General features: G+C 37.1%; 1 protein-coding gene across 3 annotated transcripts in view; it reads left to right on the top strand.

The window, feature by feature from the left end:
* The window catches only part of LOC145660470 (uncharacterized), a 164,159-nt gene that overhangs the window by 103,928 nt on the left and 34,782 nt on the right, over positions 1 to 25,449 (top strand). For all 3 annotated transcript variants that reach the window (XM_081725534.1, XM_081725536.1, XM_081725535.1), the window contains exon 8: positions 5,065 to 5,841. In XM_081725534.1, coding sequence (XP_081581660.1) covers positions 5,065 to 5,841 — 777 coding nt within the window. The remainder of the gene's footprint in view (positions 1 to 5,064; positions 5,842 to 25,449) is intronic.

Here is a 25,449-nt window from a genome sequence, read left to right as displayed (position 1 = left end):
TCTATTTGAAACTTCCCAAGCACTGACTCATGACTAGGCATTGACAAATTTGAAACAGGTACAGTCCGCAACAAAAAAACCTGCAACATGAGCATGTAAGTTTATTGTGAAACGACGAAGTCTTTTGTTCCAAAATAAATGTGCAGGGGAGAATGCCGAGGTTACTCCTGGCGTGATTCGTGCCGCTTAGACGTTATGTTGAATCCCTGCGCTCTTAGGCGTAGTTTCACAATAAATGTACATGCTCATGTTGCAGGTTTTTTGCTGCGAACTGTACATACCTTCGGATGATTGATGTAGTCTTGATGATACATATAATACACACTAGTAACGAGGTGTTTTTCCTGATCGGTCTTCGATGCTACTACCCTGACTTTTGAAAAGCCCAGTAGTTTCGATACTCGACTCGAGGCGAGGTTATGAAACTTCCTGTACTCGTGGTGAAATACGTAAGGACTTGTACCTATGAATGCACTTCTCTCATCGATCTTACACCTTGAATTGCAAAAGCTAGCTGACTTCCAATGCTTGGCAACGATTTCAAAGACTGAATTACGTAGCAGTTTTACAGATAAAAAAAATTAATTAATTAATCACAATTTAGTTTTGAAACATCCACCATTTCCTTTCGCTGTTCGCTGAATGTCCTTTGAAGAATATTGAACTAAAAGTACAATCATGGACAAAGTTGAACAATGGTAAGCGTACGTGACAGAAGAAAGTAAATTTTTGAGCTTAAATATATATATATATATATATATATATATATATATATATATAATAAAATACAAGCGAGAAAGCTCGTGGACCTGGAATTTTCGTACTGTCAGACTTTATTCTAAGAATAATTTAAACACATCTTAATTAATCTAACTAGCTTTCTTCGGTTTCTAAATTCTGTAAGAACGTTGTACTATGTATCCCTTCTACCCGAGTCGTAGGCCTTTTTAAAATCAATAATTTATATACTGGAGTATTGTATTTGGTCTAGGAATTAATTCGTGCGGTTGGTACGCACACATTGAAGCTGTAGTACAAACACAAAATACATAAATACCTTAAGAAAAATATTGTCCATCGCTAGCCACCACTTTCGCCCATCTGTCAGGCAATGTACGGATTCCGTGGCGAAAGAAGTCCTCATCCTTGGAAGCGACCCAGTCAGAGACCCATGTTTCGATATCTTCTGAAGAAGTAAACCGCTGTCCAATCAAATCGTTGTTCATGCAATCGAACAAGTAGTAGTCCGAAGGAGCAACGTCTGGTGAATACGGCGGGTGGGGTAAAACTTCCCATCCGACATTTTCTAAATAGGTTTTGACCGGTTTTGCGACATGTGGGCGAGCGTTATCATGTTGAACAATAAGTTTATCATGTCTGTTCTCCCATTCTGGTCGTGTTCTGGCCAGAGCTTGCTTCAAACGCATTAATTGTCGTCGATAACGTTCTCCATTCATAGTTTCACCCGGTTGCAGCAGCTCATAGTACACCACACCTTTCATATCCCACCATATGCACAGCATAACCTTTGCACAGTGAATATCTCGTTTTGGTTGTGATGGACCTGGTTCACCTGGTTTCACCCAGGCCTTTTTTCGTTTAGGGTTCTCGTAATGGATCCACTTCTCATCACCCGTAATAATTCGATGCAGAAACCCCTTTCTGCTCTGTCGTTGAAGCAGCAATTCGCAAATGGTTTTTCGTCTTTCAACGTCTCTGTCTTTCAATTCATGTGGAACCCAATGTGACATCTTTTGAATCATTCCCATGGCTCTCAAGCGTTTGGAGACTGTTGTTTGATCAACGCCTAATGCTGCTGCAAGTTGTTCCTGCGTTTGACACGAATCCTGCTCGAGCAATGGTGTCAATTCTTCGTCTTGAAATTTTTTTGGCTGTCCAGCTCGCTCTTGGTCTGCCAAGCCGAAATCACCACTTCTAAACCGTGCAAACCACTTCTGACACGTTCGCTCAGCTAGAGCATGGTCACCATACACTTCCACCAAAATACGATGACTTGCAGTCGCACTTTTCTGCATGTTAAAGTAATGCAGCAGGACACCCCGCAAAAACACTTTATCAGGCACAAATTGCGCCATGTTCACTTAACTACAAACTGGTGTTGTTGACGCTTTAATCCACTGCCCTATACTACGAACGATACGCGATGACAGGGGTTTGCAACACATGTGTGGATACACGGAACTGTGGGACGCTCCGTTCGTTGCGCCATCTCTTGTCCACCCGCACGAATTAATTCCTAGACCAAATATTTCCATTTCATTCAAGTATTTGCCAAATTGTAAATATCTGGTCGATGATCTATTTCGTCTAAATTTGCACTGATAATCTCCAATACTGTCATCTGCGTATGGGGTCAATGTTGCTAACAAAATATTTGAGAGGATTTTATAGGCTGTTGACAGAAGGTACATGCATCGATAATTTTTACAACAATCAATTTTCTTGCCTTGTGAATTGGAGCAATTATTGATTCTATCCACTTTTGTGACAATTCTATCTCGTTCCAGATAAGGAGAATGAGTTTGTGTATCTTTTTCCATAATTCTTCCTCTCCAACTAAAATTAACTAGGCCGGAATTTCGTGTACACCTGGAAATTTGTGTTTCTTTAATTTTTTAAAAAGAAATTTCTATTTCTGTTCTGTTAGGCTTAGGAGTATGGGATTCTGCAGTGACATTTCTCTTTCTCCACGAACATTAGTTTTTGGCTGCGTGTTAAGCAAATCGTCAAAGAAATATTTCCAACTATTCAAAATGCTACCTGTATCAGTGAGAATTCTTACGTCGCCTTTATTTATTTATTTATTTATTTATTTTTATATTTTTTTTTTAAGCGCGAGGTTGATAGTTTTTTTTTTCTTGTTTAAATTCGTTGATGCCCTTATGCATAACCCGAATGTTTTGTTTTTTGTATTAGCTTCAAGTTTATTACTTTTAGCTTTGAAAAAATCGCGTTTCTTTGTTCTAAAAGTTTTGGAAGTTTCTCGCCTGGTGTCAACGAAGTTTTGTGTAGCTATATCGTTCGGATTTTGTAACCAATTCAGTTTTGCCTATTTTCTCTTCTTTGCGAGTTTAATGCATTTCTGGTCGAACCATGGTTTGTTCCTATGTATTTCCACGTGCCCGAGTTTACATATATATACACACAGGGTTCATTATGAAAGTAATTAGCATGATGCTACCCTGACTCAACAATCCATTGCAGCGCGCGCTGCTGGCGCGGAAAAAGTAGTGGGTGGTCTGTCCTTCCAAACGCGCCCGGAGTCAGTCTGCTGCGAGCAGTGACAGCGTGTGACTGTCGATCCGCGTGAAGCACGTTTTTACAAGTTTTAACACGGCGCGATGGAGGGTTCGCTCGAACAACGCTACGCCATAAAATTTTGCCCCAACTTGGATAAGAATGCTACGGAAACTTACCAGAAAGAGGCCTACAAGCAGGAGTGTTTGTCAAGATCCCAGGTAGGAAAATGGCACAAGTCGTTCAAGGAGGGTCAAGAGGAGGTCGCCGACGAGCCCCGTTCTGGACGCCCAACAACGGCCAGAACCGACGACAACGTTAACCGTGTGCGTGAAGTGTTGCGCTCAGACCGGCGTGTGAGCATTCAACAAATCGCGGACACCGTAAACATGTCATCATTTGCGGTACATGGGAAGTGACCGAGGACCTGCAAATGCGAAAGGTCTGTACGAAGCTTGTGCCGAAGGTGTTGACGAACGTACAAAAAGAACTTCGAGTTTTGCGCTGCAAGGAGTTGTTGGCATTGTATGAAAGTGATCCGGACTTTTTAGACTCGGTCGTAACTAGATACGAATCCTGGATGTTCGAATACGATCCAGAATCCAAAAGGCAGAGTGCGGAGTGGCACACCTCATCCTCCCCCCGCCCCAAAAAGGCACGCATGAGCAAATCCCGAATCAAAACCATGCTCATTGTCTTCTTCAACGTTCGAGAAATTATCCATTTCGAGTTTGTGCCACCAGGACAACCTGTCATGGCAGAATTTTATCTAGAAGTGCTGAAGAGACTAAAACGCAAGGTCGCCCGCGTTCGAAGTGACATCAAAGACTCAATGAAACTCCACCACGACAATGCACCAAGTCACACCGCCTTTACCGTCGTCGACTTCCTGGTCCGGAGCAGAACCCCAGTGGTCCCCCATCCCCTTATAGTCCTGACCTGGCTCCTAGTGACTTTTTTTTGTTTCCCCGTTTGAAGAGACACCTCAAAGGAAAACATTGGGACTCCGTGCAGAACATTCAAGCCCATGTTACAAGGTTTTTAAAAGCCATTCCAGCCGAGGACTTTAAAGATGCTTTCCAGGCGTGGAAAACACGTCTCCAGAAGTGAATCGATGCAGAAGGAGCGTATTTTGAGGAATTTTAAAGATTTGTAACAATCGGAACAATAAAATAGTTTTTCTAAAGCAATGCTCATTACTTTCATAATGAACCCTGTATATATATATATATAATGGTAGCTTTAATTTCAACCCAAGTATCCTCAACATTAGTGCATTCAGAACCTTTTAAAACCGAGAATCTATTGGACACTTCAATCTGGTATTCCCCTTTCGCCAGGCTTTCCTCTAATTTCTTTGAATTAAACCTCTCCATTTTCAGATGTTGAATATTTCCTCTATTCAACGATAATCTCTCTTATTATCGCTGCTACCAGGTAGTGATCAGTGTCACGGTCAGCTCCTCTGAACGACCGAACATAAATTATGCTAGTCTGAAAATTAATTTGCGTAATATACTAGTGTGAAAGATTTGAAAGATTGTGTGTGTGTGTAGTTCTTAATTTATTCTAATAAAGCACAGTTTCATTACCCATATTCATAATTTAAACAAAGAAGAAAACGTAATATTAATCGATTAAATCATTTTAAGGTGTGTTTTATTATTATTATTGAAACATAGATCGTACGCTTTTTCCTGTTATTGCTTTTCAAAGTTAGTGTTCGATAATAGTATAGAGGACTCTTTCGTAATATATTTAATGGTATATTTTAATTTGGAGTATTGTGTTTCATTTCTTTTGTAGGTATTGCAGCGAAATCTTCCTCATTGGGTCAAAAGTTAGGAAAGACAAATGAAATTCAGAAAACAACACCATCATCAATGAAAGCAACAGTAGAATCTGCTACTAAAGCATCACCATCGCCATCTGCATCACCATCCCCTCAGATTCCTGTGTCTTCTACAACTATGATATCCACGAGTAGTAGCGATCAAACTAAACCTAACATTTCAGAGCCAGTTGCTTCTGCTTCATCTGCGTCACCTGGCGTTAACCAAATAATCCTACCTCCTACAACAGTCCCACCACCTAATCTTACAGAACCACCTCCGTCTCTGACTGCACATCCTACTGGTATGACAACTTTATCTCCTGCAGTGGCACCACCTCCCACAATGAGTATCCCTCTTGTTGATACAACAGTACCTCCTCCTGTAATAACTCCACCAACGTCAAGAATAATAACATATCTACCACCTTCAATGGTTGTTCCTTCTACTATACATTCACATGTAGGGTCGTCAATGCCCTATACACATCCCGTTCATTATTCTGGATTGACCACTCAGTCATCATATCAATCACCATATAATCAGCAGTCTAATTCTGCGTACAACCTTTATCCTTCAGTGCCTCCAATCCCTCAAAATGCTACTAGCTTAGACTCGTCATCGTATGCTCCTCCAGTATCCCATATGGTGATGCCCACGGCTGAAAATAATGTAGCTCCCCAAGATTCATTGTTTTCTTCTGATCTTCGAGCATATAAAGAACGTCAGAAACGAATTGGATCATCAGGTGGTAAGTAGTACCATATAGTTATAACTGTAAAATACTGCTAAGCAGTGTGTAATAGAAATAAAAGCTTTTTTATAATGGTCAGTCCATTTGAAATCACCAATTTCAAATGAAAGGAGGTTGCTAACAAAAATTTATTTTTTTAATATCTGTGCTGTATTCACGTCTGTTGCTCAGTTTCCTTTTGAGCAGCCATTTTATATAGGCGCGTAAACCTATTGTGCACTTTACAGAGGTTTACGATGAATTGTGTATTGCGGTTTCTTTTTTTTTAATTTTATAAAGATACCGATTTCAAACGAAAACCGTTCAAAAGAGAGTTGAAAATGAAATGGAATTTTTCAGTTTAATGTACTACGATTATGCTTTTTAGGCTAAGGGAGACGGATAATTAAGGCAAATGAATAATTATGAAAGAGTCGGTGGGATGAGAATGTGGGAGGAAACTGGAATGGATACTCCGAGAAAACCCCACAGAGATTGAAAGTGAATTGAATACATTAACAGCAATTTTTGTCCAGTGCACATTGAAGCCTACTACAGGCAAATATTTTCGAATTTACGGGTCTTCAAACATTGCGATTTTTCGAAAGGCAGCAGTACTCATGGTAAAATATCTCAAGAGGGACACACTGAAAAAGTCCCAAATTTTCAGCAAACAATTGTTATTTGCGTAGTAACAAGTAGGTAAAATTCAATCACTGATACTTGACGAGTTGCGGTTTGCTTTTGATGTGGCGTGAACTTAAGAAATGGTGTACTGTGCAAACATGGTAAAAATTGTATTGAAAATCTAAATACAATATACTCCTTTTTAACAGATCACCACGGGACTGGGCTCTGGTCGAATAACGAAAATAGGGTTAAAAAAGGCATACATCACCATAAGTAAATAAATGTAACTTACCAAAATCAGGAGTTTCGACAACAGGCTGCTCCAATGACATTCAGATGAGCAAAATATAGTATATTGAGTAAAGCACACTAGACTGTCACACAAATCACACAGTCATTTACGATGTATGGGTATTGATTGAAGGAACACAATACTGAAAGAAAATACTATTGAAGCTACAAAACTGAATGAAGTACAGTTTTGTATTTTATTATTGTTGTGTATATATTTATTGTTGTGGAGCACCGAGCGCGGCTCATAACGAAAATGACTTATCTTGGAAGGTGGGCAGTTAAGAGAGAGTCCATTGTAATATACAGGGTGGCCCAAAAGTAGGTATACACCCCTGTATTGATCAAGTGTAACATCTAGTTTATGGGTTTATTTGCTTCGGCTGTTCCGAGCGTAAGATATAAGTTAAATCACATTAAGAACAAATAATAAAGAAACTTAAGTCTACCTCACGGATAACAAGAAGAAATGAGCTGATCAGTACGGTACTGTATACCTACTTTGGGCCACCTTGTATTAGTAACATTCCTATAATATACTTATATAGTTACCACTTGAAGTAAAAACACAACAACTGTTAATCTTTTTTTATCTTTTTAAAATGTGAGTGCTGAAAAAGTTGACTACTTACTGTACATAGCTTTTTGTTGATAATGAAACTTCGATTTGCTGTTATGAACTGTATTAAATATTGTTTCCTTAGGACCTTACTAATAGGCAGTCACAATTGTCATCCTCAGAGCTTTAAAAAGAAATTCTAGGGTCAGGTGGATGAATAAAGTTTATTAAAAAGAAAAAACAAAAAGTTGTTTCCCTCACTTCAATTTTTCTGATATACCAGATTATTGCTGGTATACAGACAGAAACATCTTTCAATGTTCTGGCTTGTTGATTATTAGTGAATGCTATATCAGATAAATAGGAATTGAACTTTGCAAGGAAAAATCTGCTTAATGACACCAGAGGCGTAATCACTGAGTTAGTTCTTGTACAGTAGATGTACAAAGGACACTAGGAAAGTTTTGCAATACGACCTCATTTCTTATACTTTTTCCAAGTACTTTGCACCATACGTTTCACACTTTTCCATTTTTCGAAACCAGTCGTCGAGGAAACTCTATCATCATTCAGCAGAGATCTGGGCACACTTACCGTCCCAAGCCCTTAGTAGGGCATCATCGCGTCTTCATGTGGGAGAACAGCGCGAAGTCACAGAGAGCGAAATCTGGACTGTACGGAGGGTGCAGTAACAGTTTTAGTCCAGTGCTGGCCAAATACTCTGAGCAAACTTTTGAACGGTGTGCTGGAGCGTTATCGTGGTGAAGAAACCATGTGACCATCCTTGAGTTTGGGCGCAACTGTGTGAGAGCTGTAAGAACTTTAGGCTGACATTAATCGATATACCACTTTCCTGTGCTGTCTTCTGTCTTTTTAACACAACTTGCTCGACAGTTCCTCGCACACTAAAAAATACCGCCACCGTTCTCTTCTTTACTAATGTGAACTTTCGAATAGCCACGGGGTCTCCTCATCTTCGAAAACTTACACATCTTCGAAAACTTACACTTTGTTTTGAGCATTGGTCGGGACGTCATAATAATACAGCCAAGTTTCGTCACTTGTCACAATACTGTTCACAGAGGAAGATTTTCCATTTTTAAATTTTTTCAACATTTCACGGCACCATGAAACGCGGTGTGCCATCTGTTCGTCGGTCAAGTCATATGGTACCCAAAGGGTACAAAGCTTCCTAACTCGAAAGTGATTGCGGAGAATAACACGAACTGCTGGTGCATTAATGTCCAAGCATACCTCTATTTGATATTATGTAACCTGTCTGTCTCAAGCATTTTCCTTACTGCAGCAATGTTTTATTCAGTCACAAATGAAGATGGCCCACCTGACCTTGGAGCGTTTTCAAGGCTGAAATTTCCATTTTGACACTCTCGGTACCATCTAAATATCGTTGTACAATAAGGACAATCCTCCCCAAGCACAGGAGTCATTTCCTTTAACAGTGATCAACGCTTAAACCACGTGCAAAATTGTAGCGCAAAATTGCAAGGTATTCAGTTTCTGACCACGACGACATCTCCATCTATTTCACTAACACAGCTGAAAATCAACTGACACTAAGACAATGACTAGAGCTTGTACAGTACAGATTTGGACATGTCTAAACTAGTGTTGTAAAGGCCTGGAAAAAAAACTGGAGATTTTGGGTAAAAAACAGTTTTTTCCCGAGCTTGGAAAATACGGGAAAATTGGGAAAATTTGAATTTTCGAATATTTTACTTCATTATGCTTTTAAAATTAAAACTATTTTATATTTATTAGTTTACAGTTAAGATCATTGAGTAGTTATGTTTCTTGTATTAGAATAGGGAAATTTTGTGGCAACAAATATATTTACACCACTCCTTTAAAGTTAGAACCGTGATGGAATGGAATTATGGCTACAAAAGATACTAAAATACAATTCTAGTTAGGTAAATTAATATAGACACATTTAAATTATCTTAAGTAATCTAATAAAGTTACCGTTTTAGGCAGGGAAGTGTTAAAATATAACGGGGCCAGAATCAGTTTACTTAATACCAGCATGATAAAATCAAATATATATATTTTATGAAGATACGTATCTTCCTTGTGCAGTGTAAAATTTGCGGAAATTTTGAACCCATTAGAAAAAATTTTTGTTCAGAAATATTGGCAAAACCCGGAAAATATAATTTAAAAACTATTTCTTCGCCTGATGCTAATCTTATTTGCTGTAACGTGTCTGCAGCATATATACAACGTATTTCGGTAGCAAGAAAAATACTTAAAGCAACAGCTTTTAATTTACTTTTTAGTTTTCTGATTTCTGTTAAAAATTCCTCTTTATTATTTGTATACTTTTCGAACAACTCAAAAAGAGAGATTATCTTATTTACATATACACACATACATCGCACAAGTGCGTAAATTTGAGCAGCGACAAATATATTAAAGAATTTAACATGTGAAACTTCCGTTCGTTATTATTAAAGACTAGCAGAATACCCCGTTCTTCACACGGGGAGAATGTTTCATTTTGGGTATAAAGGCACCAAAACTGTCACCAATGAACTTAGGGACCCCAAAAACTATGAATTCGACACTAAAATCAATCATTTTCAATTACTTCTACATTGTCACCCTCCCCCTTTAGGAATACTAATAGGGGCTGAATTTGGATTTAAACGGCATCGAAAGTGTCACAGTTCATCTCAGCCACCCCAAAAACCATGGATTCGACACTAATATGGCCATTTTCGATCATATTTATACAGTATATTTCCCTGTCCCCGAGTTGCGGGGATGAATTTCGAAACGGCATCTGAAATGTCACTGCTCATCTCAGCGACCACGAAAACTATTGATTTGATACTAGTATCGGCCATTTTGAGTCACTTTTATATCTCTCTTCCTACCCAAGTTGCGAGCCTGAATTTGTATTTAAACGGCATTGGAAGTGTTACTGTTCATCACAGCAACCGCGAAAACTATGGATTCGACAGTAATATCGGTCATTTTCGATCATTTATATATATATATATATATATCCCTTCTCCCTCGCCCACAGGTCATGGCGCTGAATGTGGAATTGAAGACATTAGAAGTGTCACTGTTCATCTCAGTGACCCCAAAAACTATGTATTCGACATTAATATCAGTCATTTTTGATATCACCCTCTTCCTAAAGTTTAGGCGTTGAACTAGGATTTAAACTGCATCGGAAATGTCACTGTTCTTCTCAGCGGCCCTGAAAACTATGGATTCACACTAATATCGATTCTGCATTATATATCTCCTCCCTCCCCCAATTTGCGGGAATAAATTTGGATTTAAACGCATCGAAAGTGTTACTGTTCACTTCAGCAACCCCGAAAACTACGGATTCGACACTGATATCGGCTATTTTCAATCATTTATATAAATCTCCCCTTCCCCACCTCTAAGTTGCGGGCCTGAATCTTTATTTTATTTAAACACAATCGGGTGTGCTATTGTTCATCTCAGCAACCCCAAAAACTATGGATTTGACACTAATATTGGTCATTTTCGATCCTATCGTGTATATATATATATATATATATATATATATATCCCCTCTCCTTCCCCCAAGTTGCAGTGCTGAATTTGAATTTAAGCTTCATCGAAAATGTCACTGTTCATCTCAGCAACCCCGAAAACTGTGTGTTCGACACTAAGATCGGTAATTTTCAATATATATCCGCACTTTCTTCCTTAAAGTTCTACCTTCAAAGTGAAATGGTAAAATCCATGCTAGGCCCGAACCTCATCTGTATTGAAAGTTTTTATCGAGATCAGTCTGGTGGTTCAAGAGTTGTTAAGTTACAAATATAGTCACTTTCATTTTTATATATATAGATAATTTGTTTCACTAGAAAACAGGTATTTATTTACATATAAAAATTTTGTACATATAATTTATATTAGTCTGTATTTGAATATTAAATAATAGTAATTATATGTCTTAGTGCATGAGTATTAGTGAAATTTGCCTACTGCTCTTTCTTTTAAGAAGTAATTTGGTTAAAATTAACAAAATTTTACCAGATCAAAGAGCGCATTAAGAACTCAGTTTCACTTACGAGCCCTATCTGTTGCAACAGAAACGCTTCATGATGGTAGATGTGAATGCAATTGCAAAAGTTCTGTAATTAATGCACAACCAGGAGAAAACGACTAAAAGGCACATAAAGGAAATGAGTGCAGACTACTAATTTTCAAGAATAATTACAATCGTTTTATTTTCGAATGCTTCTTTTTTTAAATATTCACAATATTGAAATTTCTCAACTTACATTTTTGACGCGTACGAAAAAAAAAAAACTGTTCCATTACTAGTAAAACTAAGCTAATACAAAGATTTTTGTTATTTTTCCAATTTTTCCGGAAAGAAACCGAAAAAAAAACGATTTTTTACCAGCAGGTTCAAAATTTCCGAAAATTTTACAACACTAGTCTAAACACACACTAAGTTGAAAACTCCTGTGATGATCCGTTCTGTTCTATTGCAAAACTTTCCTGCTGCCCTTCGCAATATTCCTACTCTTAAGTCTCAATCTATCCAATCTACCTGAAATTCATATACATTCATCTAGGAATAATCGGTAAAATATCCAAACTTGTAAACGGCCTTTAGTAATGGCATCAGTGCATTATATCAAAACACACACATGTATCGTTTATGGTTTATTTGGAAGTTGAGGTCAACAGCAGATGTCATAGCTGCACTATAAAAGGAGCAGCTGGAGGTTTTTTGAGCGCGCCGTTTTAAAGATTTTTTTTAAAACTACATAAAACAAAACAGCATTTATTTTTTAATAATTATTTCCTTCAAAACATGATTAACAATTAGTTTATGCCGGTAAAATATGGTTACAATAAACATGCACAATTACCAGTAAAATATCGTTACAAACTGAACTATTTATTTTAATACTTAACATATAGTTGTAGAATGAACCATCAGTTTAGTCTAAAACTAGTCAAGTCTCAATGATCAAATTTTAACCATTATCGCTATGCAAATAAAGATTATTTGTGAAAATTTTAGATTCTTTCAATGTGTCCCTTTTGAGATAAACAGCTGATTTTCGAAAAATCGCAACGTTTAAAGACCAATAACGAAAAGAGGATGAGGCAGGCATCAAACTTTTCTGGAAGTAGTATGCCTATCCTCAAGAAAGGAAAATTAATGTTGAGTTTTATATTTTCTTTTGTTTATAATTTTTAGTGTCAAAAATGACAATTTGCATGTTTCGAACGTTGGCTTCATTTTTTTAAATATTATTTTTTAAAAGAAGTATTGTAGCTTTAATGTAGATTGGACATAAAATGTGGCACATTTAATTCTCTCTCAAATGGTTATTGAAATCAATATCTTCGAAAATAACAGAGCTACAGCGTTTTCCGCAACCTTTTGTAAAGTGCAGAAAAGGCTTACACGCGTATACAAAAGACCTCTCAAAAGAAAACTGAGCATCAGAAAATGAATGAATGCTTGTTTTCAACTCTCTAAATCTATAGCTTCCTATACAAAAATAAAAAGTAATAAATTTTATCAGCAACCATCATTGGTTGAATTCATGTGGATTTACCCATAAGTATTATTAACGTAATTCTGAACATATTTGTGGAATATATTAGATCAGTTAAAAGTTTAATCAATTACGGAAGTATTACACATTGTATATCACCAATTTAATGTTGCTTTGGTGAGATGGAAGTATACTTCTAATGGTTTAAAATTATGTTGAATTTTTGTATCGGTGACCTCCAAATCCTAGATCATGAAGTGTCTTTAAGTAGCGGTATAGTAAATACGTTGTACAGACCCTATAGCAATATATGCAAGTATGAAGGGCTGACTTGTTAAATTATGAATTTGGATTCAAATCTCAGTATCCTTATTCATTGAGCTTAGTTGATTTAAACTAGATATTTAAATCACGATTAAAATAGGATTTCTTTATATCAATGATTCAAAGTTAATTTTATTTAAAATAAAATGCAATATTTTGAACCAGTATGTGATACAGTTTGTACGTAAGTTCGAAACTAACCTTCAAGGTTGAAAATAGATGGAGTAAAAAACATTAAGTTTGTGACTGGTCTACATATCGCCTATCATTTACTACAATGGGGCATCACATACTATTTCCAATGACTGGACGGTTGCTGGACCGTTTAATTCAACGCATAGTTTCCTTGGGATATTCTACATTAAATGGACGTTATTCCATTTTCAGATTGGTATACATCTGTTCACAAAAAACTGGAAACTCGTTCAGAAACTAGGTCCGAAAAAGTGAGCCTAGATCCGTCACAATTCCCGCAGATCTGTACACATGGGGAATTGCATGTTCCCGCCGTTCTTTATATAGACACTAGCTGCAAACCGTACTGTCATCCGAGCGATGTGAAAATGTAAAAACAAAATCAAACTACTTATTTCTGAGATTATTATTGATTGCACAGTTCCAATATGCAAAATCAACCATTATCTTAAGTAGAAATTGCTGAAAACGACAGAAAATGGATATTTAAACCTCCAAGTAGGAACCTGTGCTTGGAGTGATTCTATTATCAATATTATAACACAATCTCTTGTAAGTTGCGTCTGTGGTCAAGCGGGTTTAGTACTGCTACTGACATTTCTGAAACGAAGGGCGACGGTTCGAGCCTCCATGCAGAAAGTTAAAGCTTTTCTTCCTTTTGTTTAAAAAAATATCTGAGAACTTTTTTATAAATATAAATTTCTACTGTGAAGTGATTGGAAACACATTATCCGACGAACTGTCACTTTTCAAATCCCTGTCACATTTACTAGCCCGCCATGTCCATAATTCATATACGGAAACGCTAAAATGAGAAATGTGAACACAGTTGAATACCTAAAACCACACGTCCAAAATGAAAATTATTCATATATATATTTCGGGTTGCTTTGCTAACTTCATTCTTGGAAATGTGAACATTCTACAAGATATTTAATTCACTTTACAATATTTTATTTGAATAAACATAAAATTTCGGAGGGGTGGGATCAAGCCCGGAAGTCCCCTAAAATGCACCTCTCTCTCTCTATATATATATGCTTGTATTTTTTTGCATTACAAAAACCTAGGGTACCTCAGAATCTGGATTCTTATAAAGCAATTTGAACAATTATTTAGAAAATTATTAATTTACTGCTTAAAATCGGATTAAATGGCAATGCCAGTAATCTGTAATATCTTACATTTTTATTTATTTACATTGAATGTGTACTTGTTTTATACTGTATAGCACGAATATTAGCTGCTACATAAGAAACAATTATCTATAATTGAATTTAAGTAGGAAATCGATATAGTTATTATAAGAAGCAACTTGTGAAAATGAAGTGTATAATAATGGTTGTATCTGAAATAGATGTTGGGTAATAGTGTAATTGGTTACCCCGCCAGCTTTGGAATACTGGGCTCTTCAAACTGTCCATCCTTAGGGATGCGCAGAGTCGAGTCGAGACAGAATTTTCCTGACAAAATTCGAGTCGAGACACAGCTCTTCCAATAGAAAAATATACATTTTTCGAGTCGAGACCTCACTTTTACAGCATATTGTCGAGACGAGACGGCCTCAAATCTTGTCTCGTGCGCATCCCTATCCATTCTACCTAGATAAAATCAATTGTGGATGCGCATATTCAATTGTAATCGAATTGTTCTTTTAACGATAATTGTAATCTACGATACAGATTGAAGTAAGATATTGGCTTGAACTGCTTTATTACCTACTGAACCTTCTTATACTGCAATTATATCTAATTTTGGCATAAATATTTATTATTATTAGAATGTAAACACTGAAGAATATATATTAACACACAATGAGGAAGAACTCAATGCTCGTAGTAATTAACAAATTGGTTGCAAGTTTATTTAAAATTAACTCTCTTGAAATCTAAATCATCATTATTAGAGAGAAAGCAAGAGAACCGTTTTGTTAATTTGGACATATTATAAGAGATTGAGGAATGTGTATTTAATCGAACAGAACATATGAAACTAAATGAAATGGCATGTGGAACCGAACTTGAAAGAGGATAGGATGTGTAAATGCAAAATGAAAGAAAACAATGGTTAACAGCAGCAGTCACTACTTACAGCAGATGAGTGAAATTCCCCCCCCCCCCTTCCTCAAAAAAAAAAAAAGTTCAACAATTCTGAAACATAAGGGCGTCACATTTTCTTCGTTTCCTGACATAATTGAAAAATGGATTTTGCATATTTTTTCGTCTATACCCCTTCCATATAGTTAGCTAACAAACCAAGTACGGTCGACTGACTAGACGTCAAGTGAGTGAAATTTATATAGGAAGTTTCGATACAGCGTTCACCGAAGTGACGCAGACGTGGTGTTGAAGCTTCTGGTAGGTCCTATTTCGTAATGGATTTTAGGTCAGTGAGATTTCTTTATACGTATCAGAAAGCTCTTTAACTCCATACTAAAAGTGTGTCGTATGATTTATTCAAATCGTCAGGTATTCGGACAACCATGAGCCCAATTCGTTTTGCTTCACTGCTCACAAGTTTAACTTGAAATAAATTCTTACTTTTCCACGGAAACACAAAACTGTTTTAATGCTCATTTTATTATGGGTGAAATGTATAATTCTGCAAGTAATAAAAATTTTCATGTCCATCTCCGAGATTCGATCCCTCGTCCTTTGGCTCAGCAGTTCGACACGTAGACAACTAGACTAATTGTCATTGTGTAACAGCTTGCAGGAAAATCGGTTTGAACTGCACAAAGGAAATTGAGGGCATTGATTATAGCTGGATTGAGGCAACTACCATGTGTTCCCATGTATACATAATTTCGAAATACTTTATCGTTAAGTATTACAATGATGAATTGTTTCTACAGTACACTTAATAACTGATCAACATATCTTTTTACACTTAAAAGAGGAAAATACAGATTTACAGAATGTTTTCGATTGTGAACGTTGGATTGTGGGTTCGAACCTACCATTTTTGGTTTACTGTTTCCCGAAGATACTTAAAGTTGAACTTAGGAAATGTTTGCCTCAAATGACCAATATTACACAGTCCAAGTTCAAAAACTAGTTCTTATAGCAACTATAGTGATTTCCTAATTAAATTTAATCTAGAGTTACCCCGTGCCGTAAGCGTCGGTGGACCATCGATGGGTAACTAGCGACCTCTCGCCAAAAATTGATGGCATCACTACAACGATCCGCGGTGGCCCTACTTCCGTTTTGAAAATTATACCACCAGTGGGCCACTGGTAGCAGAGACGCGACGAAATGCCAATGAATTACAAAATTACTCCACCAAAATATGTTAAATAGCCTATATGCATGATTCATTTACATTGAGATGAGTCTAAAAAGCACTTACAAAATATATATAAAGTTCTCCCGAAATGGCGCGAAACAACAACCTTGTGATGTAGAAGCATGGGTTCACTTTAGGAGCTCACTTTAGGAACATTCGTCAGGAAAAACAAAAATACAATAATAAACGCATGCACATGACTGGTGATAAGTCGTTTCGGTCCCTTCGCCGATTCTTCGCGACGAATCGAAAGACGGACCGAAAAGACGTCATCGCCGCTACGTGGTGGTAACTGCAACACCCCTACTCTAGATGTCTTTTTCGACTCGACGAAACCCTGCCGCTAGGGACACACTAGCGGCAATCTTTCGATGCGTCGCTATATCGACGATCGACATTTACCGGCAAGTGGGCCACTAGATATTGGCGACGTTAACGGCATGGGGTCAAGTTCTATCTCACAAATGTGAGATATTCTCTAAATTTTAACTCCTTTCCTCTGTTAGGATACACATTTTAATAAAAATGGCTTGACAACAAGCCAGTCCGCGCATGGCACACTAAAATGTTCTAAGAGGAGCCATCTTCGTGGTTGCTATATATTATGTTTGGTATTTCTGTTTGTATACATTTCGACAGTCATAGGGCGGCCCACCCTGCCCCCTTCGGGTGCCCATGAGTCAGAGATAGGTGAAAGTGTTAACTAATAAAAATCATTTCAAACGGTTAAGCCATTTTTTGTTCTGATAGACAACGTCTTTTTCATTTATATCCTATGTAGATAGATACAGATTAATAGCATTATTACTGTCTTATTATTTATTTCATTTTTACCATATACTTTTCGGAACGTTTAAGTCCTTTAGGCTAAAGACGGGTGATTCATGCAAATAAATTCTAGTTCAAGTAAAATTTTAATGGGCCCTTAACGGGAATTGAACCCGCGACTATCAGACCCAACAACGAACGCGCTAGGCATTAGATATTAAAACAAAACTGACTTACTGAACGTTCCTCAGTAACTGATTTTTTTTTTTATTTTTAATTGCTTTACTCGGTTTTATAGTTTTAGCAGTACCTTTTTAACAACAGGGTCACGAACACAGAATTATCACAGATAAATAAAAACACAAGTCTCTCCCAGCGGGAATAGAACCCGGTACCCCGTACACCATAGGTACACGTGCTAACCACTGGACTATCTGTGTAGGGTAAACAAAGGAGCAGAAATAAATATATGTGGCAGATTCCGACGAAACGCAAACGTCCCAATGAAAGCAGTATTAAAGGAAAAATGGAAAAACTTAGTGAGCTCTTGAAACAGCTCGAAGGTCACCTGGGTATGAAGACAAATCTTTAGTCAGGTATTAATATCTCGTATAATCGCCGTTAGCTTCGATGACGCATCTTAATCTTCTTGGTAATGAGTTAACCAATCTAGCGACATATTGATGTCCCTATGCTATTTCTTCCCACTCGTCAGAAACTAGCTTCCAAAGTGAGTCAGCTGTCCTTGGTGGGGGATCAGGCCAATTTCCGTGTAGAGTTCTTGTAACTTCCGCCCATAGATTTTCCATTGGGTTCAAGTCAGATCCTCTTGGAACCCAGTCGACTAGCTCAACATTGGGTTCCTCTTGAAACCAGGCTTGAACTAGATGGGAATCATGTATTGAGCTATGATCTTGTTGAACTTCTACAATGCCGTCTTCAAATAAATTTCTCGCAGCAGAGAGCAAGCCATACTGCACAATATCAAGATACTTCTGACTGTTCAATCGGGCTTCTATACGGTGTAATTCACCAACTGTATCCTTACACAGCCATCCCCAGCAGTGAATAGTAACATGTCCCTTTCGATGCGTTCTGTGCATGTATTGTGGATCGTAACGTTTTCCTGTGGGTCTATACACAAGTCGAGGACCATCATTTGCTGAAGAGAATATCTTTTCGTCTGTGAAGATTACATGATCCTAGTTACGACCAATATTTGCCTCAGCAAATGCTAGTCGATCAACTTTATGACTATTCGTCAATTGCTCTTTACACGCGGCTCGATATGCATGAAGCCCTGCGTCTTTAAGGCGTCGCCGAGCGTTGAGGAAGGAGCCAGGAAAACGAGACGCTATCACTAACTGCCGGGATGACATGAAAGGATTGCGACGGCATCAACTAGGGCCTGATCTTGTTGTGGTGTTGAAACCCTTTGAAGGCTGTGCCAGGTTTTCTAGACACGTTATCTGTTTTTGAGTATTTCTTCCCCCAAGTAAATGCTGTAGAACAGGGAACACTAAGACGTTCGATAGCTTGTCTCACACTCATACCACCGTATTATTCAACAAGAGCAGTAAGCTGCTCGCGAACATTCTGACCACGATGAGCCATAACTAATGAATCAATTGTAGCTGTTTGGCTGTAGGTGATTTCGTTACTCGTAGGCTTAAGTGGAAACTCGTCTGCTGCGACAAGGCATACGTCATGTTTTCGTAGTTCAGCATTTTTCACAAAAAAAAGTGTTACAGAGTTGTGTGACACAACACACACACACACACACACACATATATATATATATATATATATATATATATATATATATATATATATATATCTATATCTATCTATCTATCTATATATATATATATATATATATATATATATATATATATATATCTCAGGAACATGAATAATTTACATTTTTACGTCTGTGTTAACGTTTTCGTACATAAATTCTGGAAGCATAACCGTGGGACGTTAAACTTTCATTTCATAAATTCTGGAAATGGCGGGCTAGTAAAATGTAACGAGATTTGAAAAGAGACAGATCGTCTGATTGTTTTTACAAGCACTTCAAAGTAGAAATTTATATTTATAACAATGTTCCCATATATTAAAAAAAAAGGAAGAAATAAAGACGAATTCTTCGCACAGAGGCTCGAACCGTCGCCCTTCGCTTCAGAAATTTCAATCAGCATTACTAAATCCGCTTGGCTACGGAAGCACTTAGAAGGAAATGCGTTATAATATTGATAATTGTATCGCTCCAAGCGCAGGTTGACACTTGAAGTTTCAAGTAGTCATTTTCGGTCTTTTTCAGTAATTTCTACTTAAGATATTGATTGTTTTTGCATATTGGAACTGTACATGAAGTGTGCAAAGTAGTTTGATTTTGTTTTTACAATTTTACATCGCTCGGATGACAGTACGGTTTGCAGCTAGTGTCTATATAAAGAACGGAGGGAAAATGCAATTCCCTGTGTACAGATCTGCGGGAATTGTGACGGATCTAGGTTCACTTTTTCGGACTTAGTTTCTGAACGAGTTTCCAGCTTTTTGTGAACAGGTGTGTACAATTCACATGTAGAAAATACTTCCTTCACACTTGTAAAACGTTCATGATGAAGCATAAATATAATACATCAAATATTACGTAGATAATACATCAGATATTGGTGCGGGAAAATAAAATCTTTGATACAAACCTTGCTTCGTTATTGTAGTCGCTTTTCTTGTTTGCTCTACTTTCTGTGTTTATGAAAGCGATAAAAACGGTAGGGTAACTGTCCCAACAATTGACAATATAAGAGCAGTATTTGACAAATTGCATGTTTTTTCACCCGTCAAATGAGCCTGACTTACCACTTCTCGTATATTTATGAAAACATCTTTCCTTCATCCTTACACACCATCAGAAAAATTATAGACTGATAATTATTATTTTTAAAAATATATATACAAAAAGTTGTTTATTGTACCAGAAATTGACACTACGATTTGAGAGAATCACCAGTAATTGACCCATCGTAATCCAGTAATTGACATCTCTTAATATCTTACTTCGAGTGAACTACATAATTTTCTGCTAACTTCCAATCTAATTTATAACAGTTTTTACAGTATTATTTTTGCATACAACGGATGTTAATACTAAAATAATACAAATATTCATAGTATAGCCTTGTTTCCAGTTGACACATGCCAAGATAATTAAGTACTAATAATAATATAGTTGAAAAGTAAAATATTTTGTAATATTATCAGTGAAATAATATCTTATTTGAAATGCCCTCGGTCCTAGTGTAACAGCGTCGTATAACACTATAATAAAAATGGTCTAATGATGCTGGAAAATATTTATGATAATTTCATCTGTCGATATGAGGTTTTGATCTTGTGCATAACTACATTATCCATAATGAAGGGGCCATTGCCAATTAGAGTAATCGGTCCGTAAAATATGAATTTTATGTCACTTCATCATTATCTGTTACTTTTAGCTACACAAATTTGTTTTCCGTAATCCATCTAAGAAATTTGACATGAACCCTGTCCGTATCTATAGCAGTAATGCAACCGATATAAAACTGTACATCATAATTAGGGCCCGGATAATTATGTACTAAAAACAATGAAAATATGTACATATATATGCACATAAAATCTCAAAAATATGTAATAAAACCCTTCGAAAAGAGCAAAATATGTAAAATGAAAATACCAGCATTTTCTATTACGTTTTCTACATTTAATGTGGTAAATACAATATTTATTCAATTACAATGTTTAGTACCTGTTACTTTTCCAGCATGATCTCCGCAACACTAAGAAACAGAATGAGTTTCAAATTTTCAGTCAGAAAACTTATCTTGTTATCGCGTATAAAAGAGTTTCTATGCACTAAATGGTCGTTTCACTCCACACAAAGTCTTGCTGCATATTTATACTTTTCAGGAATCATCCAAAGATCGTTCAACTGTACATTACGGAAGAATTCTAGAACACTGGTCCACCTACCTGTACAAGGATACTAACCTAACCTAACATAGCCTAACCTCTCTAATTAATCTTAATTAACCTTATTTAGGAAGGAATTTTTACGAAAACTTTGTGCCATTGTACTTCTAATGGGCGTCCAGCGTTATAGGACCTTCCCGTACCTTACACACTCAAAACATTTTAGTAAAAATTATCGTGAAGAACAAAACATTCTTAATTAGTCTTTTCACTATTTCAACAGATGATCTCCGTAACAGTAAGGAACGAAAATGTGTTTCAAATTTTCAAACACAAAACCTCTCCTGTTATCACGCAAGAGAGCTTTGTATTGACTAAACGATCGTTCAACATCACACGAAGTAATTGGTGCATACTTAAACTTGCACAAATCAGAAGGTGTGTATTCAATGGCCACGACATCGGATTTAGCTTCACTTAACACTCCACTAATAGCACAGATTGTCTTATAGCCTGGATTTTTCTCCAAAACGAAAGCCATCTTCTTATTCACTGCATCCCCAACCGATCCTTTCACACCTACTAGAGAAACAACTGTTGAGCGAACAATTTCAAGATTGTCTGAAAGGCTAGATGATGATTTCTCCAAGGATTCAATAGTACTACTGAGACACGAAAAATTGCTCTGAATGTAGGCAATATCATGCTTCAACTTCCCGTCATCAAACATTTGTTTCGATATTTCTATGGAAGATGCATCTTCAGAATCAAAATGTTGTAACACTTGTTTCACTGCATCAAAGTTCGTAGCATAGTAACACACAGCATCAATCCAGCTTCCCCACCTCGTTAGTACCGGCTGAGGAGGAAGAGGTAGTTCAGGGAACAATTCTTTAAATTTCTCAACTCTACTGGGAGCCTTCAAAAATACCTTCTTTGTATTTGAAATTAATGCATCCACATGTGAAAATCCAGAACGAACAAATTCTGCAACACGATGAAATGCGTGGGCAAGACAAGTTGGATGTAACAGCTTCGGATACAATACTTGCAAAGCTTCTGCGGCTTTGCACATGTACGGTGCTGCATCAGTCACTGGAAGGAAGACATTGTTATGCTTGATACCATCAGGCCACATAAGTCCCATAGCATCATTAAAGAGTTTTGCAATGGCTTGATGGTTGCATCGCGGCAACAAATCACTAGTTAACAGGATAGGCTTGCTGACTTCATTATCTTTCAACAAACCTATTACAACATTATCAACATGTCGCCCCTCTACATCAGTTGTTTCGTCAGTTGACACCCAAATAGGACCATCACCGATTTCCCCACGAATAGAGTTTATTGTTTCCACATATAAATCAGGCACGTAATGCTTTCTGATTGTAGATTCATCTGGAACTGTTTCGTGTGTGTATTGTTGCAGAAATTCACGAAGTACTGTATTGTTTAGTTTCCAAATAGGGATATCAGCACATACCATAGCACGGCACAGGTCACTTGAAAACTGAGACTTCCGTGGCCCTGGACTACTTTGAGCTTGAGATTCAGTTACTAGCAACTGCTTTTGTGGTTTAGGTTTTGAAGCTCGGGTCTGATGGCGTGATGTGGATATGTGTTGCACAACTTGGGAACGTTGAGCACATGAGACACCCTTCTCACAAACCTCGCAATAAAGCACTTTTCCATCGGTGGAAAAATGCTCAAATTCTTCCGTGAAATGCTTAAGTCTTATTGACAACGGGGTTTTGTCCTTTGGCATCTTGGAAACAGAATTTGCTGACAGCACAGGAGATTAAATATTCGATAAAATAGCTCACACTTCTCTTGTCGTAGACCATTACCGGTCAAATAGGTAAGTGCACCGGCTCACTAGTCATATGTGCTACTAATGCAAAATAGTCAAATGTGTACCTCAAACAGAGGATTTATGATTCAAAAGCAAAATAGAATAAAATACAGGTCACAATTGGGAAAAGGACACAAGTCGAGAAAAAAGTCAAAATCAGGAAAGAAGTTCAGATAGGGAAAGAGGGCGAAAAGCCAAGGTGAACAGGGCAAAAAAGTAGAGGAAAGTGGGAAGTATAAAATGAAAATAGAAAGAGTGTATAAAAGATGGGAATGTATGTACGTGTAAATGGAACAGAAAGTGTAAGTGTAGTGTAGGTGTAACACAGGGCCCACTTAATCTCCTTCCTCACGGAGCACCACCAGCCACGAGGCACTCACTGTAACAGCCACTGTCGAACTCCTAGCTCACACTTTCCCTACAGCATGCGTTGTGACGGCAGGCGCTTCACTTTTGTCAATCAAGAATTCAGTGTTACCAATTGCGTGAATGCAAACTTCCCCATCTGATTTAATATTTTTCGAAGAAGGAAAATATTAGTGGGGCGAGTTTGCGACAACACGATAGGCAATCGTAAAACCGCGTCGCGATAGTAATTCGATTGAATTATTAATCTCACGTAAGGATGTGAGCGCTACTACCGCGACCGAGAGTGTATGATTGCTAATCAAACACGGTTGTGTCCAACTCTCCCTACCAATCCGCCAAACTACGCTTCAATACTATTTTAAAAGGGTGTAACGCACTGAAACAATAAATAAATAAATAATAAAAATTAAAAATAAAGCAACCACTTTAAATTCAAAGAGAGATGAGTGTTTTCTTCTTTTCAAAGTCTATTGTTGAACAGCTTTTGTATGAGAAATCCCTGTAAAACATGAAAATATCAAGAAATATGTAAAATTATGTGCTCATGAGTAAAATATGTAATTATATGTACATAAGTGTAAAATATGTAAATATATGTACTTTCAAATGGGTGTTTTTAGGCACTATGAGTCACAAATGACATTATTACACTGATTTGGTATAAAAATATAACCCCTACAAAAATATGTAATTAAATAATTATCCGGGCCCTAATCATAATAAACAGCATAGTATTTCCCTTATTGAACCTAACACGTTGATAGGTGATGTAATGTGGTTGGAATGTCACTGTCCATTGCCAGACTCTCGTCAGAGGAATCTTGGAACTTAATCTCTGATTCGTCAGACGACGTACTCTATTCACTTTCAGATTTACTAACAGTTCTCTTTCTCGTTTGAAAGTTTTGTGGTTTCGTACTTTGATCTTCTTCAAGTTTCTGTTTTCTCTTCTACTCCTGGATCAATTTCCTTTCTTCTATATCCCTTTGCTTTGCAAGTTTTTGCTCCTGTTTCTTTTGGTAATATCTCTTCCAAATGTCTGATGTCACAACTGATGGTGCATTTTCTGTTTTCTTCTGCTTTCGTACTACAGGTGATCTTTCAGGTCAAAACAAAGTCTGCTTGAAAAGAGTTGGTGTTTTCACCACCTGATGGAATCTGAAGGGACAAATTTGATGGCACGAACGGTATTTCTAACACTTGTGACACTTCAGTTTTCTCATTTTCCTCTGAGCTATCCCCAATACCTAAGGAAGATTGTGCCGTCTCGCTTGTAGGTGATTGGTCACTGCAACTGAGTTCAATTCATATGATCACTAGCTGAAGATCCACTCTGAGTTGACTTTAGACTTATTAGATGTGATTTTACTTTGCTCCATAGATGTGATTTCACTTGTAAAGAAACAAAGTAGAAACTTTCCCTAGTTTCATCAGTGTAAAGCATTCACAATGTCCATAAATGTATGTTATGGATTTAAAAAAAAAAAAAAAAAAAAAAAAACTAATCGGGCACTGTAGGCTACTCTACCCGTGGCTACGTGCTAAGTAAGAGTACTGTAGATCAAGAGCACTTGCTTAAAGTTACATTGAACGCTCAAAAAGACAAAGAAAAATAAGGAAAAAAGCCTAGGTCCACTTAACTCCGCACCAAGGGGGTATTTACCATTTCAAGAAAAATTATAAAAAAGGAAGGTCGGTTGTCTGTTGATCACAAAGGTGTCAAACCAAAATGATAACAAATCAAAATAATAACGAAGGTGTGCCTTGGTAAATTGTTTGTACAGCGGGCTAAGGTGTACCATTTAGAAGTGTCCACCGCTGTACAATTCTTCTACAGCAGCCTAATAATTGACACT

The sequence above is a fragment of the Thermobia domestica genome, chromosome 9 (assembly GCF_964235325.1).
Source record: "Thermobia domestica chromosome 9, izTheDome1.hap1.1, whole genome shotgun sequence".
In the NCBI taxonomy this organism is placed as follows: domain Eukaryota; kingdom Metazoa; phylum Arthropoda; class Insecta; order Zygentoma; family Lepismatidae; genus Thermobia; species Thermobia domestica.
This window is presented reverse-complemented; position numbering and strand designations above follow the sequence as displayed.